This window comes from Nomia melanderi, chromosome 1 (genome assembly GCF_051020985.1).
Source record: "Nomia melanderi isolate GNS246 chromosome 1, iyNomMela1, whole genome shotgun sequence".
In the NCBI taxonomy this organism is placed as follows: Eukaryota; Metazoa; Arthropoda; class Insecta; order Hymenoptera; family Halictidae; genus Nomia; species Nomia melanderi.
The window spans coordinates 1643771-1669164 of NC_134999.1; the positions used below are offsets into that span (position 1 = coordinate 1643771).

Sequence of the window (25394 nt, forward strand, 5' to 3'; positions counted from 1 at the left end):
ATACTTTCAAAACGTAGGGTAAGATAAACCACTCTAAATTTGAAAAAGATCGTCGGATTTGCCGCGAAAAGACTCTTCTGTCGCATAATTTTGCTAATAATATTGCTAACAATAGCAATTAGAAATAAAGAAAATTTTTTAGTTGTAGTAAGTAATATAACGGATTTACAAGGAAACTCATCACAAATCGATCGCTTGAAAATCATTTGGTTAGATGACATTATTATTAGTACAAATACAAGAATATTTTATACGATCTGACAAATTAGCTTCGAGAGCAAGAATAATATATTATTCTATTACGTATGACAAAAAAAGCGAATGGCTATGCTTTAACATTTTCCAAAAGATATCGAATTTATATCAAATTATACCACCGAATACCATTTAATTTGACGAAGCGAAAATAAGTAGAATTCGATCAAATCCTAGAGAATGAGTAAGTATGCTGAGAACGAAATTCTAAAAGAGACATGTTAAAGTCATTATTAAATTCAGAAGAGACATTGTTATGATTTGGAAGTATATTTGCTTGCACGTTTGGTGAGATTTGCAAAATAAATGGCAGAATAGCACTATATTACATTATTATTTCAGAAAATCATTATTATTACATTATTATTTCAATAATTTAAAAAAGTAAGAGATATCCATTAAAGAAATGATGAAAGGCCATGAAGATCCAGTACATGTGCTATTCAATTATGATATGTTGGTTGTCGAGCAAGATATTTGAAATTTTCAAATAGCTATTCTAGTTCTTAGCTGCAAACTTTATTGAATACTGGGCCTTATTTGAAGATATCAATGGTTCATTTTAACAATCAAATTTCAAATTTGAATCAGTTATGGAAACAGCACAAAAAGAGTGAAAAATATTTCCGAAGAATATTACTGAAAGATGACAAATAAGAACCGAGAAACATAATGAACAAATATATTAGTCTTATATGTAATAATATTATATATAAATAAATATAAGATTTGGCTATATTTTTTGTCTTACTTCTATCCTAAAATAATATTTATTTTAGAAGTAAAAGCATGATTTCATCTGAAAGATTTAATCCATAGTGAACCTAAAATTTTGGTAAGATTAAGACTGACAATGTGATCTTACAACGTAGATACCTATGAAGTAAGTAAATGTACTAGCCCCGTGTGAACGAATGTGAGAAGTAATACACATTTTGATGGAACTGTATTGCTCAGAAGATGACCTAATAGCAACAAGACATACTGTACAAATTTTCCTTGAATAAAAAGCTCTTGAGTACTTAATGATACGCGTAGATATAAGGCATCACTGCTATCAGAATTAATAGTCACATAACGTGACATGACTTGACAAACCTTTGTAGCTCAATATCCCGTAGAAATGTGCCGGTTGATCTTCAGTTGCACCACGCCTCTGATTGCAGAAGGGACGGTAAACGTGTAAGGATGGGATGAGTACAAGTGAAAGTGTTCTGTTCTATTGGATCTTTCATTATCTTGCATTTTTCTAAAGATCATCTCGGTCAAGGACTGACAAACATGAAAAGTACAATTTAGGCGGTCTGTACATTTCCTTTGAAAGGTTCATTCTGTCCGTAAGATTAACCGTGGCATAGAAAGTACGCTTATCGCACAAGTGTAACACTAGTATTTGCATGTCCTGCAATGTCTTACATGCTACTTTTACTATTTTTTTATTTTCTTCGGAGTACCTAGATGGAAAACAAATAACAAACTAACATTGTTCTATATTACTTGAGAACTATTCAACAGATTGTATCAGTGTTCTTTTTCGTAAAAGAATGATTAATATAACAATTATATAAATGGAATAAGAAACATGGGATTATTAAAATTACACACTTCATGATCTCCTTATTGCTAAACAGAATCCATTGGTACATACAAATTTTGTTTATTCATTTACATTTTTAAGATTCCACAGTTATTTTCGCAAGTAATTATATAAGTTGAATCTACTTTTATTCGTTTATTCTCCATATGTTCAGTTTAAATAAGAAATATGAAACTTATATACACGTATATTACTTATATCTAAAAAAAACTTGGGAAACCTAATAAATTCTAAAGAATTTAATAAAAACTATTTACAGAAAATTATTTCTAAACAATTATATAGATTAGTGATTCCTCATCGTGTGATTGTGATGATCTCGAAATATCTTGTCACAGACGAGGTTCTGAGCAAAATTCCTTCTAAGTACGTGTCACCAACTCTAGACCTTAGTTTCTGAGACATTCGCAAACAATCTTGAGATAATATATTAACGTCTGCTTAGCGATTTTCATAATTTTAAACAGAATTTAACAGAACATAAAACGTCCGACATCTCGTCCCTACTAAATTTCAGAATTATAAATTGTAATTATTTTATTCATTATCAAATCTGAACACAAGTCAAATCTAGTTCTAATTTAGCAAAAATTTAATCCAAAGTGTTATAAAATGCTTAATGTTAAATATATTTTTACGTATATCTCGAAAACTAAGGCCGGATGCCAATAACATGTATGAACAAAAGTTATTTAGAATGATGATATTGATAACATATTTCAAGTTCATTTAATATTAGTTCTCTAATTTTATAGCTTTAGTTTACATAGTGCCAGTATAATTTTGTATTAATAAATAAAAACCTTTTGTACTTTTATTTTGTAGATACTATACTTTCGGATCTTATTTGATTAGAACTTATCCTTGTTACTTTTTATATATTTTCTTAAATATATTTATTAATCGATAGAGTTTCAATACAGATCGAAAGTAATTCATGGAGTGAAAATTGAAGAAATAATGAATATGTTGAGAGAAACAGAAGAAACAAAACATTGAAGAAGAAATCATAATATTGGTTTATTTAGAATTTAGACATATATTCACCAGTAATAAGCTGAATAAACGTAAAATATTAACATTATTTAGTAATCTTGAGGATTAAAACACTTAAAGACAAACTAAGTATGCGTAGTTGTTTACAAAACAATTGACCTAGTAATCTTAAGCCTAAAGGGAAGATACATACTTGAGTAAAATGGCAAGGGGTGTGGCGTATGGCGTGGCAAACGTATTATAATATATGCTATTTATTTCAACGCAACGTTTGTATATACATTCCTGTACCTTCCTCAGAATGTTGAAAAATCACATTGGTTATATTTGCAACAAATTTATATCTATACCACAGTTTAAACCATTATCAAAATTATGTACAGCAATGAATGGGCAAAAGTAGATACATAAATATGTGTCAAGTGATCAAAAAAATATTCAAATTGAATTTGAAAGAACTTTTCACATCAATCTATTTATTACGTACAAGAAAAAATAATTTTCTATAAATTGCTATACTATGAATGAAACGAACCATGAAAACTATCGAGAAATCTGGCCTATTTCTTTCAGACCATAATGTGCCGTGAGAGCAGTTGGTCAGACGCGAATGTCCACTAGTGACCACCGGTTAGTAAAAATTTTCAAAAGATGCATCTTAATATTAAAGTCAAGTAAAATGGTAGACAAGCGACGACAGTGTTATAGTGCAGTAAGGTCAGAAGAGATTATATAATATAATAACCTGACAGTTCCTCAGAACGACTAAATAAGAAGATATGAAAAATAAAAAACATGGTATTACCATGTAGGAATGATACCTTCAACTTCCTTTCCGTTTTTTATGAAATAATATCTTTTTGTTTGCCTAAATCTAAGAGAAGGGCAGTTTTTAGATCTGTATATACATCATCTTTATACAAAGTATAAATTTTGAAAGATACTGAAAATTCTTTCATTTTATCACGAAATGTATAAGTACCGTAGAGTACTTTTATCGTAAACTAAATATTTATTTTTCGATAATAACTTTCAATATATAAATCTTGATATTTGCTTCAATAAATAAACCTTTTTGTCGCATATTAATCATTAATATTATTAATGTTTCCATTTTTATTTTTGTTCAGTTAAATTTCAGATGTAAGTTGAATGTTTACGACAAATTTACAGGAGTAATTGCACGTGATTTAATGTTTCCTTTATGAACTTCTCTTTGTTATTTGCGACATGTTGAAGCTAAGACTACTTATTTTTATTCAATTTGTTATTTGTGATTTCTCTTTAGAAGCACTAATAAGGACTAACAATTAACAAATAAATTAAAAATTCAAATATTTTTACATTTAATATTTATTTATGAACAATTTTTAAATACAGAAGAAAAGTAACTAACCGATAATTTTAAATAGAAGCATTTATTTTCATTTTTTTATATTTTTAGATTTTTAGATTTTTTACTTCTGGTGTATTGTTTTTGTTGTTTATAATGAAGAATATTATATAAAATTTATATAATTTTCGGAATTTAATCAATAAACATACATTCTTCCTTATCTCTATGGTCACAAATATCAATTTAAAAACTAGTAGTTCAGAATGTACAAGTAGATGTCAGTGACAGAAGGTACAATTTTGCTGGTAATGTAATGAAGATATAACCTCAAATTTAGTTTATGCGGTATACCTTTGCTAACAAGTAGAAAAAATCAATTTATTAAATATCTAAAGTATTTTATCAGACTCAAAAATGCCGGATCATTTAGGGGAAGACATGCGAAAAGTAAAAAGTGAAGATGAAAAAGAAGAAAAAGAAATAAAATGTAAGTTGTATTGTATATAAATCACGTATTGTATGTCAAAATTATTTAAAACAATAATTTCAGCTCTGGACGAAGGAGATATTGCTTTACTTAAAACTTATGTAAGTGAAATTTTATAAAAATAATACAAATAACATAATACTTGTTATGAAAAATATAATTTTTAATATATTGATAATAATTTTTATAAAGGGCCAAGGACAATATACAAAGAGTATTAAAACAGTAGAAGAAGATATTCAAACAATAATTAAACGTGTAAATGAATTAACAGGAATCAAAGAGTCTGATACTGGTTTAGCACCTCCAGCTCTTTGGGATTTAGCTGCGGATAAACAGACGTTACAAAATGAACAACCTTTGCAAGTTGCTCGTTGCACTAAAATAATAAATGCTGATTCTCTTGATCCAAAATACATTATAAATGTGAAACAATTTGCAAAATTTGTAGTAGATTTGGCAGAATCAGTAGCTCCAACTGATATTGAAGAAGGCATGCGAGTAGGTGTTGATCGCAACAAATACCAAATTCATATTCCATTGCCACCTAAAATTGATCCAAGTGTAACAATGATGCAAGTTGAGGAAAAACCTGATGTTACATATAGTGATGTTGGTGGCTGTAAGGAACAAATTGAAAAATTGAGAGAAGTTGTTGAAACTCCTCTATTACATGTTAGTATTTTATATTATTATATTTCATTGTTGTCATAGTACATTTAATAATAATTATAAGAAAATGTACTTTCATTTCAGCCAGAGAAATTTGTTAATTTAGGAATTGAACCACCTAAAGGAGTATTATTGTTTGGTCCTCCAGGTACAGGTAAAACTTTATGTGCCAGGGCTGTAGCTAATAGAACTGATGCTTGTTTCATTCGTGTGATTGGTTCTGAATTGGTTCAAAAATATGTTGGTGAGGTATGTCAAACATATTAAATACAAATGAGATAAATATTTATTGTAACATACTCCACTTAAATAACTTTACTAAAGATATGATCCTGAATAACCTTTCTTAATAAATTATTTTGAGGTTTTTTATTTTTAAGATATTCATTATAATAATTTCAATATTTTGCTAATTGTTTATAAGAAGGTACACTTCACTGATTCTAATGATCTTGAAATTTGTTGTTATGGACATTATTTTGGACAATTTTTTTCTATACATGTAACCATCTCTCAATCATAATTTCCGAGATATGTATATGAAAAAATCTGTTCAATATTATAAAGTGTAATGTAGGTTAGTGATCTTGTTGTTTAGTGAAATTGTTATTCATAGAACTAGTTTTTTCGAGATGGAAGTGCAGGTCGCTATTCTCACGCTCACATTATCACATGATAATTACCAATTAGCCTGTCAGATTCAAAAGATTTTTGCAATGATGAAATGACAATGTGGGCAGGGGAGAAGTTTTGCTGTACACTTTACACTCCTGCTCCGAAAGAAATAGCTCCACGAATACAAATTTGTATTATTAAAATGACAGTCGTGTGTACCTACATATTGTAAAAGACAACATCAATAAATGAATGTGAAAGTGAAAGATCTGAGCATAATGCGAAATTTTAATGTTCATAACTAAACTTTTATCTAAATAATTACGATAGCTTCTCTTTCTCAGACGTATTTTTGTGAATATCTTAAAAAGGGATTGTGTGTTATATGTGTAGGAGAAAAATGTTTCAGAATTACGTCCATGACAACATATTTTAAAGTCATTGGAATCAATGAAATGTACTTCTTTGTAAATAATTAGCAAAATATTGAAACTGTTATAATGAATATTTTGGAAACCACAAAAGACTATGAAATAATTTATTAAAAAAGGTTGCTCATAATCATTTCATTAATAACACATATAAGGTCAATATCATTGGTGCAGTTGCCGTTAAAGTAAATAATTACCATAAATAAGTCTGGAATGTTACAAAATAAATATATTGCGTTGATACTAATACTAGGGAGCTCGTATGGTACGAGAATTGTTTGAAATGGCACGCAGTAAAAAAGCATGCTTAATATTCTTTGATGAAATTGATGCTATTGGAGGAGCTCGATTTGATGATGGAGCTGGAGGTGATAATGAAGTACAGCGTACTATGCTGGAATTAATCAATCAATTGGATGGGTAAGATAAACTCTATTATTCCGACTGTGTTGAATATATTGCTTACTAATAGTTATGATCTTAATATTACAGATTCGATCCAAGGGGGAATATTAAAGTATTAATGGCAACAAATAGACCAGATACATTAGATCCAGCACTGATGAGACCTGGTCGTTTAGACAGAAAAGTAGAGTTTGGTTTACCAGATTTAGAAGGCCGAACGCATATTTTCAAAATTCACGCACGTTCAATGAGTGTCGAAAGGGATATCAGATTTGAACTACTCGCACGTTTATGTCCTAATAGTACAGGTGCTGAAATTCGTTCTGTTTGTACAGAAGCAGGCATGTTTGCTATTCGCGCACGTCGTAAAGTAGCTACCGAAAAAGATTTTCTTGAAGCAGTGAACAAAGTCATTAAATCATACGCTAAGTTCTCTGCAACTCCTAAATATATGACTTATAATTAAATATATCATCAAATTTTCTATACTAAATTTAAAATAAACATGTATACAAGGACATTGTATTACGAATTATTGACGAACTAATTTAACCGTTAATTATGCTTAATAAAATGGAAAATGTTCTTTTCTTAATTCTGTATTTCTTTATACTGTTTAAAGTAGTATTTGATTAATGTTTCGGTAGTTATTAACACTACTCATTTCTCATCAATTTGGCTAACCTTGAAATAAATTGTCAAAGTCATAATTCTGAACAACTTTCTCTTATATATATTACTGCCACTCGGCCTTAGTTTTCCAGAGATTTGCAAAAAATATGTCCAGAAATGGGGAGTTTTCGTACTTATTTACAAAGAGAATAACCCTCGTATGATCTTCATCTTGATATATATTGTTCAAAAGTTATGAAGCATTAAAGGTTCGGCATTGCTCTAGAAATTTTCGTCTTCATTTTCATTTATTGAAGTTGTTCCTTATAATATGTGTATTTACTCGTACATCATTTAGATAATAAAGAGTGGTATTAACCCCTTCCCGTACTTTAAAGACTCTGACTCGTGATGAAGATTTTGGCCCAAACATGAATAACACGAGTCAGACTCGTGGACTGAAAATCGGGCCAAACGTAAACATCACGAGTCAGACTCTTTTCCAGTTACCGGACTGCAAAATACGTGGGAAACCTACATTAGGTGAAACACCTCTTCGACTCCAAGCATAATATTGGGCTCATTTCCCAAAAAACATCGATCCGACGCCTCGAAAGAAAAACCCAATTAGAACGTGTAAAGTTTGTTATAAACGCAAAATATAAAGGGAAACGAAGTGGGAATGCACGGAGTGTAAAGTAGTTTTATCAGTATCATACCATGCAAGACTTAATTTTTAGAGTTGTATTTTCCTATTAGATATAAATTCACGGTGAGTATTATAATTAAACTTTGTGTTTATGATATGCTACTTATTTGTAGGCGTAGTATTATTACATTCCTTAGGACAAAGACACACCAGAAGACTGTAATTTCTATTAAAGTATTGTTTATTTATGAAATATAGTTTTGAACTATAAAATATAATAAATTTATTATATATTTATTATATATTTTAATATATATTAAATGCACAAAATCGAATTAATTTAAATAAAAAAAATCGAAAAATATTTCTTTACCATGGGGAACCGAATCCTGGCTACAGAGTACAATTCCAGAACGTTACATTTATGCCACTATTCAACTTTGTGAGTAATCTGATTAATACCGTACTTATTAAGGGGATAAATTTTTAATAACGAATATCTAAAAAATTATTGAGTATCTGCCCATATAATGGTATATATTCATAAATAGGAGAACCAAATCTATCAATATGCAAAGTTTCAATGAAATCGGTGACCTGAAGGCCTTGCACTCTCCTTGTTAGTTTATGCGGTGTACGTATCGTTATCCAGAAATGATTAATTCATTGAATATCTAAAGTAAAGCTGGTCAACCTTTAGGAACAGAATCTGCTTCGCTTAGAGGAGGAAAAGGAATAACTCAATCTCGCAACTTAATTAATTAATTAACGTAAGTTTAAAAGGCACACATTTATTGAAGCACTTAAAAAGGATAAATAGATTCAAAAATTCCTGATTATTTAAGGCAAGATATGCAAGAAGTAAAAAGTGAAGAAGAAGAAAATTTGGAATAAACATCTATACAAGGACATTGTATTACTAATTATTGATAAATTAATGCAATTCTCAGATATGCTTAAAAAAATGGAACATGTTTTTTTCTTAATTCTGTATTTCTTTTTACTGTTTCAAGTAGTATTAGAATCTGTGTTTAATATATTACAAAATTGAAGTTTCATTGGGCCATCAGGTTTGTTTATTAACAAAGATATCATTCCAAGTTCATCACCATGCCAGGAAAATTGAAGTTGGCTGCATATCTGTATGGAATAAATTAAAATTTATTATATACTTAGTTGTATTTCATGACATATTCTATTTATATCGATGCTATGTTTGTAAGATTTTATATTGGGTATTTAAATGTATTTAGTATTTTTTTTACGAAATAACAATTTTCAAAAACTGTGATTATATTTTATATTCACAGAAGTATAATTTAGGGTCATTCTTCTTTTTCATTGTTATATAGTTTTAGGTTATTTAATACATGTATCTATAATTCCTCCATGTTTAGTGATAAGAAAATTGCATCAGTCAGACCTTGATTGTTTTCAAAGAGAAGCTTATATTCTAATGTCAATCGTACTTTTGTATATAAATACCCATGTAAAGCAAACATAAAGAATGCCTAGAATAATATGTTTTTCTATTTACCTTCATATAGAGCACTTCAACATATACAATGAAGTGGTTCAGTAGTCAACTTTGTTTATTTATTTGTTTATACATGCACTGCTAATACAAGTATTTAAAATGGTTGTGACGTTCTATTCCATTTTATTCTGATATAAATAATATAGAATTTCATTTAGATCAATTGTGTCTAATTTTCATAGAAATATAGGTACTTCTTTCATAATTTAATGATAACTGTTATGAGTACAAAATAAACTTTCTCTATCTCTGACTAAGACATTTTAAAGTATTGGGATCAGAAATTTGAGTCATTCTTTGGTTGATAACATATTGCGAAGTAATATAATATTTATGACTATAAAAAGGTATGAAGGAGAATTAAATATTTTTTTCCAGTTTACAACCATAAAGTGTGCGAAAATATTCAAATAGTTCCTTGAAATAAATTATTATTTCTCACTGTAGTTGGCCTCCAACTATTTTTGAATAACATTTAACTATAGGTCACTGCATGCATTTTAAAACGCTCTATTATAAAGTAATTAAAGAAAACATATTATTCCATTTATAAAAACGAAGTTGATCTACGTTTCTGCTCAGAAAAAACTACTGACATCAGATTAAGTCTCTTGTAAATGAAACCAGTTGAATGCATTTTTCTATCACTGAAAATAAGTAGACAGATCTTTCACTACTTATTGTTCTATGTGTGATAAAAGAATTTAATTTTAGTTTAATAACTTATCTTAATAGTATAACGATAAATAGTATTATTTTATTTGTTAAATACTATTCAATAAAATTCTCATATTTAAGACAACATAAAAAAATATTTAAACAAATTTTTAATTATACATACATAATTTATTAAACATTGATATATTATATATTATATTATATAACTATAGTTATATTACCATTTATCCCACTTTATTTTTTTTGAATAGGGATACTTGAAAAGGGAAGAATACTTCTATTCTTCATGTCTGAACACAAGAATATACACCGAGAGCCTGAAGATGATCCATTGTATATAGATGCACTGCCGCTTTTGCCTGACACGAAATGTGTTATGCCAATTCCTCCGGAATTAGTGCACTTTCCAGGTTTTTACGCCTTGCCAGACATAACCGAATCGACATATGAAATGCTTGCAGGACAAACGAGTTTTGCACAGATGGTTCCGGAATCCGCGTTTGTTTATTATGTGGCTGTCTTGGCTTATGCCCGCCTGCTTAAAACACTTTATATATCAGGCGAACCAATTACACATGAAGAAACAGATTTCATACGAAAAGTTTATTGCAGACGTTTTCAGCCTCCAACCATAATATCTTTATATTTAAAAGGGTTTGGCAACACAACATTAGAGACAGGGCAAGAAATGCGAATACGTGCAAAACGTCGTCAATACCTGAAGTCGACAGCGGACGGCAGCGTTGGCTGGTTCGGTCAAGTAGGACCTAACACACATTATTTGTATGCAGCCTACCCATGCTTAGCAGTTTATCTGCGTAGAATACAATTTGATCTCCAATACACAAATAATGAGGAGTTGAGTTCTGCGTGGGACCTGCCCGACGACATGGTTCCCAATGACATCAAAAGAGGCATGCCTACGCGGAGTCTTCTCGGATATCGTGAAGCCAGAAAATTAACTACGCACCAAGCAGAATGGTTATCACGTTGTGGAGTGTCAGATGATAACGATGATCTAAATGCTAATCCTGCGATACCGTTCATTTCTGGATTGATGAGCGGCATACAGATGATATTGAACGGGAGCAAGGTAAAGCTTGAGCCTCTCCCGGATGGAGAAGAAGGCTCGTTAGTTCAGGCTGTAACGACTACCCAATTTGAACCAAATGTCCCACAGCATGATTCAAAGAAATTACAATTCGAAGCTACCTACGCCAGTAGGATTGATGGAACACTGGTTGTAATGGCAAAGACCATGCGCTATATGCAGCAGTTTAAAGAAGACAGTAACTGGTCCATTTATGACTGGGGAGGTTTGTCAAATGTCCCTTCTAATTGGACTTCTACGTGTAATACACTGTACGATTCAACCACTACTAAAATTAAGGATTATTCATTTCGTACTCATTCCTTTATACCTGATATCGAAACAAGCAGGTTAATGAGCATACTAGATACTTGGGAGACGAGCTGTCGAGAGAACAAACCAGGGACACATAGAGGCAACCGCGGCGAAAAACGAGAACTGAATCCTCAACATAAACACCAAAAAACCTTTAGGCCGCCCCGAAAGCAGATAGAAGCGAGATCGGAGACATCAAAGACTTCGTTTTTTACAACTACGACTTCCACTTCAGCAAAAGATGATCCGCTGTATATGGATGCGCTGTTGCCTTGGTCTGACACGCGATGTGTTATGCCAATTCCTCCGGAATTAGTGCACTTTCCAGGTTTTTACGCCTTGCCAGACATAACCGAATCGACATATGAAATGCTTGCAAAACGCACGAGTTTTTCAAAGAGGGTGCCGGCATCCGCTTTTGCTTATTATGTGGCTGTCTTGGCTTATGCCCGCCTGCTTAAAACACTTAGTCTGTCATGGGAACCAATTACGAAGGAAGAAACAGACTTCATACAACAAGTTTATTGCGGATTTTTTAAGCCTCCAACCATTATATCTTTATATTTAAAAGGGTTTGGCAACACAACATTAGAGACAGGGCAAGAAATGCGAATACGTGCAAAACGTCGTCAATACCTGAAGTCGACAGCGGACGGCAGCGTTGGCTGGTTCGGTCAAGTAGGACCTAACACACATTATTTGTATGCAGCCTACCCATGCTTAGCAGTTTATCTGCGTAGAATACAATTTGATCTCCAATACACAAATAATGAGGAGTTGAGTTCTGCGTGGGACCTGCCCGACGACATGGTTCCCAATGACATCAAAAGAGGCATGCCTACGCGGAGTCTTCTCGGATATCGTGAAGCCAGAAAATTAACTACGCACCAAGCAGAATGGTTATCACGTTGTGGAGTGTCAGATGATAACGATGATCTAAATGCTAATCCTGCGATACCGTTCATTTCTGGATTGATGAGCGGCATACAGATGATATTGAACGGGAGCAAGGTAAAGCTTGAGCCTCTCCCGGATGGAAAAGAAGGCTCGTTAGTTCAGGCTGTAACGACTGTCCTATCTGACTCACGTGTCTCGGTTATCTACGCCGATAGGATTAATGAAAAATTGGTTGCAATGGCAAAGATCATGCGCTATATGCAGCAATTTAAAGAAGACAGCGACTGGTCCATTTATGACTGGGGAGGTTTGTCAAATGTACCTTCTGATTGGACTTCTACATGTAATACACTATACGACTCAACCACTACGAAAATTAAGAACTATTCGTTTTGGAGTGTACCCTCCTCATTTGGTAGCGTATTTTTCTTTTTGGATAACATACTATAGATACTATAACTATAGATAACTGTAGATATCATTGTTTAAATGTTTCAAATTCGTTATAAGTAACATGTCTCTTAAATTACAGTTTACTTGCTGCTAACTTTATAATATATTATAATATATATAGTACTGCATACAGAATTCATAATCATAATTTATTTTAAAAGAGAATAGATACTTACTCTTAATAGCAGTACTTGCATGTTTTGTTCAGCAAAACGCCTAGCTATGCAAGAGCGAGGACCATGACCAAATGGTAGCAATATGTATGGGTGTATAGGTTTTCCACAACTTATTTTACTTTCTGAGTTTTCACGAAGCCATCTTTCTGGTATAAATGAGTTTGGATTATAAAAATATTCAGGAAGTCTACAAATAATCTGATTTTGTGTCACAACCACACTCTAAAAAATAAAATACATTATTATACAATTATATATTTATTTTATTTATTCATAATATTAAAATTATTATAAATTTAAAACTATAAATAGATATAAAAATGAAATTAAGCAATTACTTTATAAAATCATAAATTTTGAAAACTTACTCCTTTAGGTACTCGATAACCACTAAGAACGATATCAGTTTGTAAGATGCGGCCTATTCCAACAGAAATAGGATTTAATCTTAAACCTTCTTTTATAACAGCTTTCGTATATGATGCACTGCGTAGAACATCTGCTGTTATCGGTTGATTAGGTTGAGGTAGTAATTCTATAGCTTCGGCTCTCAATTTCTGCTGAATATCTTGATTCTTTGCAAGATGATACAAGATAAATGCAGTGCTGTAGGTGGTCTAAAAATATGTTGAAATAATCTAAAGTTATAGGTTAATTTGTACATTGCTTACAGTAGTAATATTAGAAACAAATATTCTCTGTTTATAAATATAAAATTAAAAAATTTAATTGTATAATCATATTTAGTTTATTTTAGGTTTAATCTTTAAAATATTTTCTGTTAAATATGTATTACTAAAAAATATTGCATATTATTCGTGTATCATGATATTTACAGTATCTACACCAGCAAGTAGCATGTCACAAGCCATGCCCACAATGTCCTTGATATCCAAAGCAGAATTTTCAAAATAAGCACTTAGAAATGATTTGTTTCGCCGAGCATCCTTATCCTTTTTTTGGGATACAAGTTCTAATGCAACTCTAATGCATTAGTAAAACATAAAATGTATATCATATCATATTTTATTGTAATTTGCAAATAAGAAAATTAAATTCAGAAATTCAGGAACCTACTCAACAGATCTAAACATTCTGCACATAAATTACTTTTTATATTTTGTTCAATTTAATGTTGCATTCAAACTTCGTATATGTTTAATTTCAAGTACTACGTATTATATTTTTTATTAATTTCATTATTTAAAAAGATTTATTCTTACGATTCCATATATGACTGTGCTTTACGCAATTTCCGATATAAAGGTGTTTCGAAAAACTTCCATAATTGTAGACCATTATCCAGCTTTAAAATTGCATTGTTTGTCGTGACAGCAGCTTCAATCAATTTAGAACTCCTTGAATATTTATGTCTTTCTTCTTCTGAGAAACTGTTCAGCTTTACATCAAAGACAACTAAACATGTCACTAAAATAAGAAAATTTTAATGAATTCAATAAAGAACTATTTAAGTAATAACATAATTAACTGCAATTGCAAAATTACATTAATTACTTTTTTACAAATTTTGTAATTAATTAGTAAATAATAACAATACGCAATTACATTCAAGAAATAAACGTGATAAAATTGGTAATAGGTCTTCAAATTTTTCTCTGTTACATAATGCAACAAATTCTTGGACAACATGATCTGTTTCCTCTATGTAATTTATTATATTTTGAGGTTTGCTTGTAACTTTTTGAAATTCTTTTCGTAATCTCCACCATTCTGGTCCATTCCTACAATTCATACAAAATTATTTGTATTCAATAATACAATGTAATACTGCAATAACTAAATATTATTATTTATTTTAAATACATCTATTTGAATTCTAAATATTTAATATGTAATTTCAAGATTAATATCAGATATTCATATTCTTCATTTATAATTGCATTTTTCTTGTAATAAGATTGACTATAACAGGTCTAAACTAAAATTAAATAACGTTATAAATTATTTCACTTATAACATTATCAAATATAGTTTAAATAAAAGATATCCTACTATTTCCATCAATTTATGATATTCGTTAAAAACAAAGTAAAAGGTTTACTGATTATTTTCATTAATTTATATTTCATTTAATACTTTAATATTAAATAATATGCGAAGATGATAATAGGTATATGGAATACGTTTGCATAAATTTTTGGTTGACAATGGTAATATTAGTGATAGTGTTCTAATTATTAAATTGAAGAAAATACTTAATATAAATGATAAATAAAGTTTAACAAAATTTGTAATTTCTATTTTTTTTTAAATTATAAACGTGTGAGGTGCATATTACGTGGGTAACAGGCCTCCTGTACTGTACACATCTGCTCGATCTTTTCTGTATTTTAAAAGAGCTAAGTGACTTCTCCTTTCTGGATGTAAACCGGATTCTGCTCTGAAAATCTCAGCTATATCTTCTGGTCGATAAACCCATACAACATTTACGTTGGGTACGATTTCTTCACGGACTAACGGCCCAAATCGTTTTAATTTCTTGACTCCGCTACCATATAGTTTAGTAAAATTGTACTCGCCTATATTACCATTTAATATAATAATATTAATATAATCGAATTTTAATCATATTTATAAGTACTTTCGATTTCGTAACACGATTGTAATTTGTCGACAAAGAGGAAACAAAAATTTTTCATTATAAAATACTTTAATATTTATATTGTAATCAAGTATAAGTAGCATGAAAGTTTTGTTACTTTAATTTATTTTTACATTTCTATATTATCGGAAAGAGCACGATCGATACAATTTTTAACAATAAAAACTTGAGAAAAGTCCTATTTTGTTAAATAGATACTTTACATATATTAAAGTTTAAATATTTTAATGAAAGCTTAAAATCTGAAGATACAATTATACATATACTTCACATGTAAATTAAGGTACTTACCAATTATCGGTAAATATTTGTACAGTGTTCCAATAATAGGTAAAGATTTGGGTCCTGGTATGTCTCGGAAAGGTTTTGGTTGACATTCGTGCGATACAATCCTGCATTCCATAAAGCTACCACAGTGAAATTGCGTACACACATTCTTTCTACACTGGAATCGGCTGCATCTCTTCAATCGCGTATACATTGCACTTGCAGAAACTATTTATGAAATCGAAGATTCACAAAAACGATGGTATTCGAATAGAAAACTTTTGAGAACGATCTAGCAACAAAGCATTCACAGCGTATCGATTTCGAAGACTATGTATCTGGATCTTTTACAGCCGAGAGATCCCAAGATTTTTCCTCTTTCTTCTTATTTCGTTGTCTCTTTCTTACCTCGCTCCCTTCGTTCCCTGTTCAGGTCACTCGTAGAATTTCAATGTGCTGCATATCCTTGCATGAATTCGATGCGACAGCGATAAAACGTGCCGTTGACGGGTTTCGTCACCTACCGAAACATCGAATAAAATCTAGAGTAAGAAAAATTTATATAAGTGTACAATAACAACATAAAGAATTAAACTATTTTTATATTATAAATAAAATCTTATTGACGTTCTTACTATTGATACTATTAACATAATCTTTATATGAATATATAACAAATTTTGTCTATTATTTCTTTGTTGCTTATTCCTTATACAATCTACTGATATTAATGACCTCGTAATATTGTATACATTGTATTTGTATGGACATTTTATATACAAAAGAATAAACTTTCTTATTTCGTTTATTATCTGAACGCGTTGAATGATATGCGAATCACCAATGATCCACAACTAAATCAAATTACTGTAATTCACTCAAATAAATGACAAGTACAGTATTTGAAATGTTTTTGAGAAGTTTCTCAATGTTGAATAATTTATGAAAAAGTCAATTTGTTGCGTAAATTCATGGTAATTATTTATGATTTGAATGACCCTGTAACAGGTCGTTGAGGTCATCATTCTGAACAACTTTTCCCTATAAATGTTACTACCGTTCAACCTTGGTTTTCCAGATATTCGCAAAAATATGTCCGGGAATGAGCAGTTATTGTAGATGTGTACAAAAAGAGTAACCCTCGTATGAACTTCATCTTGATATGTATTGTTAACGTGATTGCTTTATAGACGTAGAACTTAAACCCTTTTAGCAGTTAGTATTGGTTCAAAAGTGATAAAGCATTAAAGTTTCGCATCGCGTTAGAAATTTTGGTCTTCATTTTCATTTATTGAAATTGTTTCTTGTAACATGTGCACACGAACTTCGTTTAGATATTAGTCGGACTAGTTTTTCCGGAGTGGAAGAGCAGGCTCCGCCCCTTTCTCGCCCACGCTTTGACTTTATAATTATCAACAATTCTATCAGAATTGAAGAGTTTCTGCAGTATTAGGAAGTATTAATAATAATATAATAATTTAAATAGTCTCTGCCCTTCTCTGCCGTCTCACCCCATTCCAGAGAAACTAGCCCAACTAATACCATTATCTATTATTTAATGATATAAATATTTTTTAACTCGGTTTAATATTTGAGTTAATTTTTGGTTAAATTAGTTTTGGCTTTAGGTGATATCTATACCTACAGTTGGATTAGTATATATATATCTACTATGTGGAGGAGACACTATGTAGTTGTTAGACACTGCAGCCACAATAATAACTGGAATGTATGTGTAGATACAGTACAGACTCGTGAAATACTAATTTACGAGTGTTTACAAGTGTAACATCAGGTATATCTCACGCCTAAACCAATAACATCTTTCAATAAAAAGACTTAAATGTCTTTTATTGAAGTTTATATTATCGATTACGCGTTACAAATCTAGAAAGCGTTGAAATCAGTGAAGTTCGCTGCTTAAAAATCTAAACATATATTTTTATAAATGTCTCCGAAATTGAAGCCAAGCGGCGGTAACATACACGTATTATATCGAAAGCAGATGTTTAGAATCAACCTTCATTTATGCACAGTTAAAAGTTATTAATATTTTAGGCAAACAACAATTTGTCTTTTGTAAATGCTAACAATGTAATAAAGATGTGAGTCTAATACTATTTATTGAATTATTACTTATGTTCCGCAGTCGTGTCATGGTAACTATACTAGAAAGTAATGTCACAATCAATAACTATCCACTGTAACAATATTTTTTGGACGCTTCGTTATTTTGTCATAATTTAGTATTCAATTTTAATGTTACGCATTATTCTTATATGTATAGTTGCTCGATCACGTAAATTCTGTTTACATGTTTGTGATCATACATTGAAAATAAAATTCTTTATGTATTTAACGTTTATGAGTGCTATGTTACCAATCATTTATTTTCTACTGGCATATTACAGAAATGAAAGATTTCGTGATTTATGACTATACTACAAACTGTAATGTATAATTAATTACGTATTTCTTATTTTTCATCATTAGATATTTGAAAAAACACCACTTTTTAACGATCACAAGCGATCACAAAGAAAGAAAAATATCTATTTCAATTTTATTTCCATTTAAACTTCAATGATTTTGAAGTTACACGTATATGTAGTATTGACAAATTTGTTTTTATTAATGATAGATGAAAAAAACGAATGTTAGAATTTTAGAAATTTCGAATCAAATGTTCAAATACTAAATTTAAGGAAAAGTTTCATTTTCAACAAGATACTAGCACTAAGTCCTATACCTTCTAAACTTGACTCACCACAGTATATCTTATTGGATTATTTTTAATACATGTCACCCTTATTTTCAAATTTAGACCTCATATCTTTGGGTTGAATTAAGAAAGCGTATTTAATATCATAATATTACAAATAAACGTCACCCGAGACAAAGAATTTCAATATGAAGTAAACACATAATATTAAATAATTCTATATTATTTAACAACCTGTAGTATAAAATTATAAGATTTTTGTTAATACTTCTTTTTCCACAAAAATGACCGTTAATAAGTATATTTTATACTTGTCTTTTGTCGTGTCACTATGTGGTTAAAGCGTAACTTATATGATACTTTAAAAATATGAATCTAGTAAATATAATTTATAAGGTAACGAATATAATATCGCTTCTTATAGATTCAGGTGCGATTACATAATTAAAAAGTGATTGTATCAATATTTTTGTTTGCAACTAAGGGTAATTGTTACACGCTACGTGTGCCTAACATTTAATTTCTAATAGAAAATTTTATATCATAAATGTTTGCAACGAATTATATGTTGCTAAAATTACGAAATTATATCGCCATACCATAGAAACGAAAATTTTACAAATGTATCCGCAGGATACTTTTGTGTTACATGTGCATATTATGTAACAAGTATGAATGAAAAAATATTACCTTAATGTAATTTGTAGGTCAATACAGCGATACTAATAATCTACAATGTAAGTATTTTAAACGATCATTTTATTATACCATTTAATGGTTACACGCATGTTTATAAAGCAACGTACGTATAAAGGTTTTTGTAATCAGGTGTACAGACTATCTTGAGAGGCTCATCACCATCCAAGTGGGGATAAAGTGAGAGTTGGTATAAAAGGTGAATTCTTTACTTTCGTGAAGTCACAAACGTCTGGACCCAATCGGCATCTCCTTTTTGTGCAACAGCTCCTTGTTCCAAGATGAAGAGCATCGTAAGTAATCGTTATATAATACGTTCAGTTCAATTTCCATATATTAGTATCCATATATTAGTAACTTCACGGTACATAGAAATAAAACTTAAAAAAAAATTTCAATGTAAAATTAAAAACTAACAGAATTTTCTATAGAAATGGCAATGGTAATTGCAGTAAAATATGTTGATTATGTTTAAAATACTTGATTATGAGAAATAGCAATTGATGATCCTTTAATTATGAGTGTTTCACTCATTCTTCATTTAATTACGCTCTTTCTTTATGAGTATTATACAAAATGAATTTCAGATATATTATCAGGAGTAGATACACTAACATGGCATTATACTTTTACATTATAAAGAACGATAACCGTCATTATATTATTCTATAATTTTATGTGAACTGTTGCAAAATATAACACTCTGCCATTTTAATTTATAAAGCTATGAAATATTTTATTTGTATGCTATTGATATATTTTAATTCGCTTAAACAATGTTCCTTCATACAAAATCACTGTTTATATTTATAACATACACTTTCTATTATCAGACTTCGGAAGGTCACCATGCTATTTAATCCACTATATTCAATCCAATATACTTTTGAAATTTAGAGTTTTCCCTATAAATGTTACTACCGTTACTACTAATATTATATTTAATATAATATTAAAAAATTATATTTTTGTGCGTAACTGTGACATATCATTACAGTTAACGCAATTTCTTGTAATACATAAGTGTAAACTTTATCAAATTATACAATTTTTATAATTTAATAAAACTCCAAATGTATAATGTATTTTAGGGCTACAATTTCTACTAAAGAATTTCTCTAATAACTGTTTCATTTAAATTGTTATATTCTGATTGACTTATTTGTACAAGTGGTTTTAAAATTGAAGTAACATTGTACAAAAAATGTCTACTCTTATATTTTATAAATCATTCGGCTTCAAAATTGATATTCACTTTAGGAAGAAAATGTAACTGTAATGTAATTACAATATATACAGTTTGTCAAATTAATTCACATATTTCTAGAACAAAAAATATAGCTGAGAAGAAAGCCTTGAGACCTAAAAATCGAAAATTAAAAGTGACTCTCCGTTGCGTGTAATTAACTGTTGTAGCTTAAGTTTAAAATATTTATAAAAATCTGAAAAAACTTGTAAAATATTATAGAAATGTCGATGAAATACGATACATTTTTCTTTCACCTTTAATTCAGTGAAATGAATAGCGAATAAAATGAAGTTACACCTAATTTGTAATTTTCTTTCTTTAAATGTTTCATTAAATTCGTGTATTTCAGAAAAGATTGGTAGTCTAATTATGATGTACAAGTAGGTGACTTGAAGCAAAACAAAGAAAACTAAATTAACGAGTTTGCGAACTCTTCACAGGTCAGAAGTAAATGACCTGTGCTGGCATTTGCTTCTCACTTTCACTCATCTTGCTACCTCTCCGTGGATGGATGGTACAATGGAAATACCGTTGTTCAATCGTCTGCCCTACTAAAATTCCGTTTCATCCCAAGCATTTTCATATAGAGACATACAATACATATTTGCATCGTTCATGACATTAAGTCACCACTATAGTCGCACAGTGTACCCGTTAACATGACATTATGTTTGATGCAAGTTTTATTGTGCCAGGTGTTAGCTATAGTTTTGGGATTGGCAGCAGCGCAAGATCCGAATTACCATGCACGTAATTATCACGATAACGACAGGCCAAGCCCTCCAGCTGATGAAAGAAAACCCCAAAGTACAACACCTGTTCCGATATTGCACTGGAATAAACAGCAAGAACATGATGGAACATATAAAACGAGGTATTACACATTATTTTGCTGCGTTTCATCGGAATAAAGATAAAAATAAAGAATAAAGATAAAAAGAGACCAGAGATTTCATGAGATTTTTGCAAATGGCAATGTCAGTCATCTTTCGTTAAAAAGTACATTATTTCTTTATATTTAATTTTGTTATACCCTTATCGCCCATTGAATTAACAATTAATTATTACATTATTATATATTTTTGCTACTTTTGTATTTCTTGATTAGAATGATGAATATCTCGAAAATAATGCTTCTGATGCGTGTATTTTACAAATGATACAGTGAAACAAGTTGTAATAAAAAAATATTAATAATTAAAAATTTTATAAACGATAAATTTCATTAAATTAGTCGCGATTTTTGATAGTCAATTTTTTAAATTGTAAGTATACAGTTTTTACGCAGTTAAAAATTGCATAAATGGAGTTTGCATGTACAAAAAATGTACTTAAGAGAAGATCCTATATATTTGATAAAAATATATATTTTTCATGTTTAAAACGCTCAAGCTGTCTCTTATAATTTAATTGAGGTCATTATCTTCATAAAGAATACAATGATTTTAAAAAACCATTACCTTCAAAAAATATATTTTCTGACTGTGTATAAAGAGTATCACGAAAATCAAGCGATATGTACAATTAAAAAGATATTTATTCTGCTCGTTCTAGATCCCACTAAGGTAAAAATAAAGTTAACACAATGTTATAACATAAATGAATAATAATATAAACCGTATAACATGCGACTAAAAAGTTTTCCTGTTCAACAAAGAATATTTTCGTCACAGACGAAATGAAAAAATACTTTCAAAAAAATAAATAAAAATTCTGTTCTATTCACTGCAATTATCTATGAATAAAATCTGTTAATTTCGGTACGTTATTTCCAAATACGTTTAATTTATTTTGCACAAACAGAACTTTCAATTTTCTATTGTTCCATACTGTCTGAGAGTTCGTTAGTGATATTGTAATAAAAGAAATTTGCAAATAAATATCGTGCGAACGTTAGACGTGAGATTCCGTGCGATACCGTGCGTACTGTATTCGGATGTTGGGCGGCGTTTTCATTCTCACAAAGACGATTTCAAATCTGATGCGTATAAATTATTCGTAGTTATGAAACGGGAAACAGCATCATCGCAGAAGAGAGTGGTTACATCAAGAAGGTAGGCGAAGGTGAGGAACAAGGAGAGGCATTGGTCCAACAAGGAAGCTACTCGTATACGAGTCCCGAAGGGAAGCTGATCACTATTCACTACACAGCTGACGAGACTGGCTTTCACGCGACCGGTGATCATATTCCCACGCCACCGCCAGTCAGCGAGGAGATTCAGAAAGGCCTCGACCTCATCTTTGCAGGCATTCGTCAGCAAGAGGTACGACCCACGGGTTATCTTCTTCTCACTCTCGTGTTTCTACTTTCTCTTCATTCTTTCCATTTTACCATCTTCAATTCTTCCCACTTCTCGTCTTACTCCTCTTCAACGATGTTTACTCTTCTCCATTCTATATTTACAAACACGCATGTTTCTTCGCGCACAACGTTTACCGTTTAATTGAATAACTTCTAACACTATGTTTATTTTTACCGAATTACCACTATTTTCAGCGAAGGGATTAACAGATTCCTCTTAGAATTTTAACTCAAAATTATTTTACTAAGTTGAATCATTTTTCTTCAACTGATTCGTTCACTTTTCCTGCAATGATTATGAAATTTGATTTGACGGTACATTTTTCTATTAGATGATATTAAGTAATTGGAGGGATTTTATTAAACGATCTAATACTAAAAATAATGATAATAGAGCTTCTGAATTTTTAAAAATGTTGTTATATCCCATCACAGATATTATATCATGTTTTTATAAAATGTATGCTTGGTTCACCTACCAATACAGATGCTTTCTTGTTTACAAGGGACAGTTAATCCAAATATAACGATATTAAGAACATTTCTGAAATAATTTATATTAATGTGAACTCGGTACAGTCTGGTTATATCAAATTAAACTAGTCTTTCTTTTGTACGAAATATTAAGTAATCATTCTTTTAATATTTTTGAAGCTACACAGAATATACAATATTAGCTTGTTGTAAAATGAAACAGTTGCTGTTTAATCATCAGTATTTATTGATAACTTATCTATTGAAATAGATTTAATTGAAACACATGTTCTTTACTGCAATATTTTTCCTGAAATAAAAATCAGCAAGCAGAAAGCAAAAATTCTTTAAATTTTTTAAGAAAAACTATCTAGGCGCGTGGAAAATCTATAAATCTATCTATGATAATCTATGAAGAAAAGTAGATAATGTCTATTATGCAATGCTGCGATTATATTTTTAATTTTTTCTAAAACTATCGGAAAACATTGCAGTAATAAATATTTCTTTGGTTTGCACTTTCTCAAGCAATTAGATGTAAATTCGTTTTTATCTGATTTCTCGAAACCGCATGTTCAATATTGTTGGTTTGTCACTCCGAAAACACATTTTCGGAGTTTGCATCATGTCAGAAGTTGACCATCCTTGAAAACGAGAAAGCTAGTAATTGACCATATGTTAATTAGTCAATTATACCTGTCAACTTCTAGAAATTCTAAGAATGACAAGATTCAATAGTTGACCCTATTCTCAATTATGTTCTTTGAGGCTCAGATAACAAAAACATGACATTTATTAAACATAAAACTGTAACAATTTAAGTAATGAGAAATTCAGCCATAAAGAGTAAAAAGCTTAGGAATTTCTTACAGTGAATTATATACCGTTTCTTAACAACAAAGTTAAAGAAATTGCAATGTGGAGTCATACAACCAACGCCAATGAAATAAATCGTTAGTTTTTATGATAAGCAATTTAATTCAGGTAAAAGTGTATCGCGTCTTTATCGAAAGATTATTACTTTTAAAAACCTTAGTTTTAGCGTTTTCCTGGAAAATGGTCAACTACTAATACCAGGTCAATTACTGGTGCCTTTACCTTATTTGATATTTACATCGTAAGAAAGTGTCCATATAATAAATTTAATCATTTTTTAGGAGGCTGATGCACGAGAAGCCGCACAAAAATTACAACAGCAGCCCCTAAATCAACAAGTCGATCGACGAGACAATTATGACCGAAAGTTCCGGAAGTGAGAAGAATGAAGGATTCAGTTCCGCTGATACGCAACCGACATACAGTGGTGGTCAAAAGAACGATTAGAATTGATATTTTTGTACTGTGTAATATACATTTTCTACTAAATTGCAAGCATCATTTTCGTATGTAATAGTATTCATGAAGAACTCTCTACAACAAATATTTATTTATTGATAAAAAATACTTTATGAAAGCAAAAAAAATTATATTTATTCTAAACACTTAAATAATAATATATACCGATTATATCGTTGTTGTGTTTGTACTAATGATATGGCTAAGGCATATTCAGGTTGTAGTAAGAGAAGAACAAAAATTACAATAATAGGCTTCGCTAGTATTCATTGCTATGGAAGTCATTTTTTTATATTCTTTCACATCACATTGAAATATTGTATATATATATATATATTTTTTTTTTGTTTTTTTACTTTTATATTTACTGTTACTACATTCATTGTTTTAAGTAATGTATATTTTACAATAAATTACAAATTAGAGTTACATTTCTCAGCTTGCTACACATGTACCACTAATAATGACCACTACTGTACGTCATCTTAGAGAACTAATAATTAAGTCGTTAAATTAAGAACAATT

The 25394-nt window shown here is 30.1% G+C and overlaps 4 protein-coding genes across 9 annotated transcripts; 3 read left to right on the top strand and 1 right to left on the bottom strand.

The window, feature by feature from the left end:
- The first annotated feature begins 4452 nt into the window (after nucleotides 1–4452).
- On the top strand, nucleotides 4453–7389 carry Rpt1 (26S proteasome regulatory subunit Rpt1). The gene is made up of 6 exons (XM_031993511.2): nucleotides 4453–4671; nucleotides 4735–4772; nucleotides 4864–5346; nucleotides 5428–5592; nucleotides 6643–6809; nucleotides 6882–7389. Exons 1-6 carry the CDS (start codon nucleotides 4599–4601, stop codon nucleotides 7258–7260), a joined length of 1305 nt encoding a protein of 434 aa, XP_031849371.1. The 5' UTR covers nucleotides 4453–4598; the 3' UTR covers nucleotides 7261–7389.
- A 1266-nt stretch (nucleotides 7390–8655) lies between these two features.
- On the top strand, nucleotides 8656–13451 carry LOC143174139 (uncharacterized). 5 transcript variants are annotated; one of them, XM_031993558.2, is made up of 3 exons: nucleotides 8656–8825; nucleotides 10522–12987; nucleotides 13105–13451. In XM_031993558.2, the coding sequence occupies exons 2-3, from the start codon at nucleotides 10557–10559 to the stop codon at nucleotides 13125–13127; spliced, it is 2454 nt and encodes an 817-aa protein (XP_031849418.2). In that variant the 5' UTR covers nucleotides 8656–8825; nucleotides 10522–10556; the 3' UTR covers nucleotides 13128–13451. The 5 variants fall into 5 exon arrangements, with proteins under 5 accessions (XP_031849418.2, XP_031849386.2, XP_031849402.2 ...); XM_031993526.2 differs by having other exon boundaries at nucleotides 10522–13451; XM_031993542.2 differs by lacking the exon at nucleotides 8656–8825 and adding an exon at nucleotides 8964–9125 and having other exon boundaries at nucleotides 10522–13451.
- On the bottom strand, nucleotides 9046–16540 carry dib (Cytochrome P450 302a1, mitochondrial). The gene is made up of 8 exons (XM_031993492.2): nucleotides 16116–16540; nucleotides 15501–15741; nucleotides 14768–14943; nucleotides 14425–14629; nucleotides 14038–14185; nucleotides 13570–13818; nucleotides 13202–13423; nucleotides 9046–9195 (listed from the first exon to the last, which is right to left on the bottom strand). The coding sequence occupies exons 1-8, from the start codon at nucleotides 16303–16305 to the stop codon at nucleotides 9064–9066; spliced, it is 1563 nt and encodes a 520-aa protein (XP_031849352.1). The 5' UTR covers nucleotides 16306–16540; the 3' UTR covers nucleotides 9046–9063.
- Nucleotides 16541–16576: 36 nt separating this feature from the next.
- On the top strand, nucleotides 16577–25116 carry Cpr49Ah (cuticular protein 49Ah). Of its 2 annotated transcripts, XM_076370005.1 has the most exons (5): nucleotides 16577–16638; nucleotides 19650–19802; nucleotides 21454–21632; nucleotides 22761–23022; nucleotides 24692–25116. In XM_076370005.1, exons 2-5 carry the CDS (start codon nucleotides 19791–19793, stop codon nucleotides 24788–24790), a joined length of 552 nt encoding a protein of 183 aa, XP_076226120.1. In that variant the 5' UTR covers nucleotides 16577–16638; nucleotides 19650–19790; the 3' UTR covers nucleotides 24791–25116. The 2 variants fall into 2 exon arrangements, with proteins under 2 accessions (XP_076226120.1, XP_031849426.1); XM_031993566.2 differs by lacking the exons at nucleotides 16577–16638; nucleotides 19650–19802 and having other exon boundaries at nucleotides 21433–21632.
- Nucleotides 25117–25394: the final 278 nt, after the last annotated feature.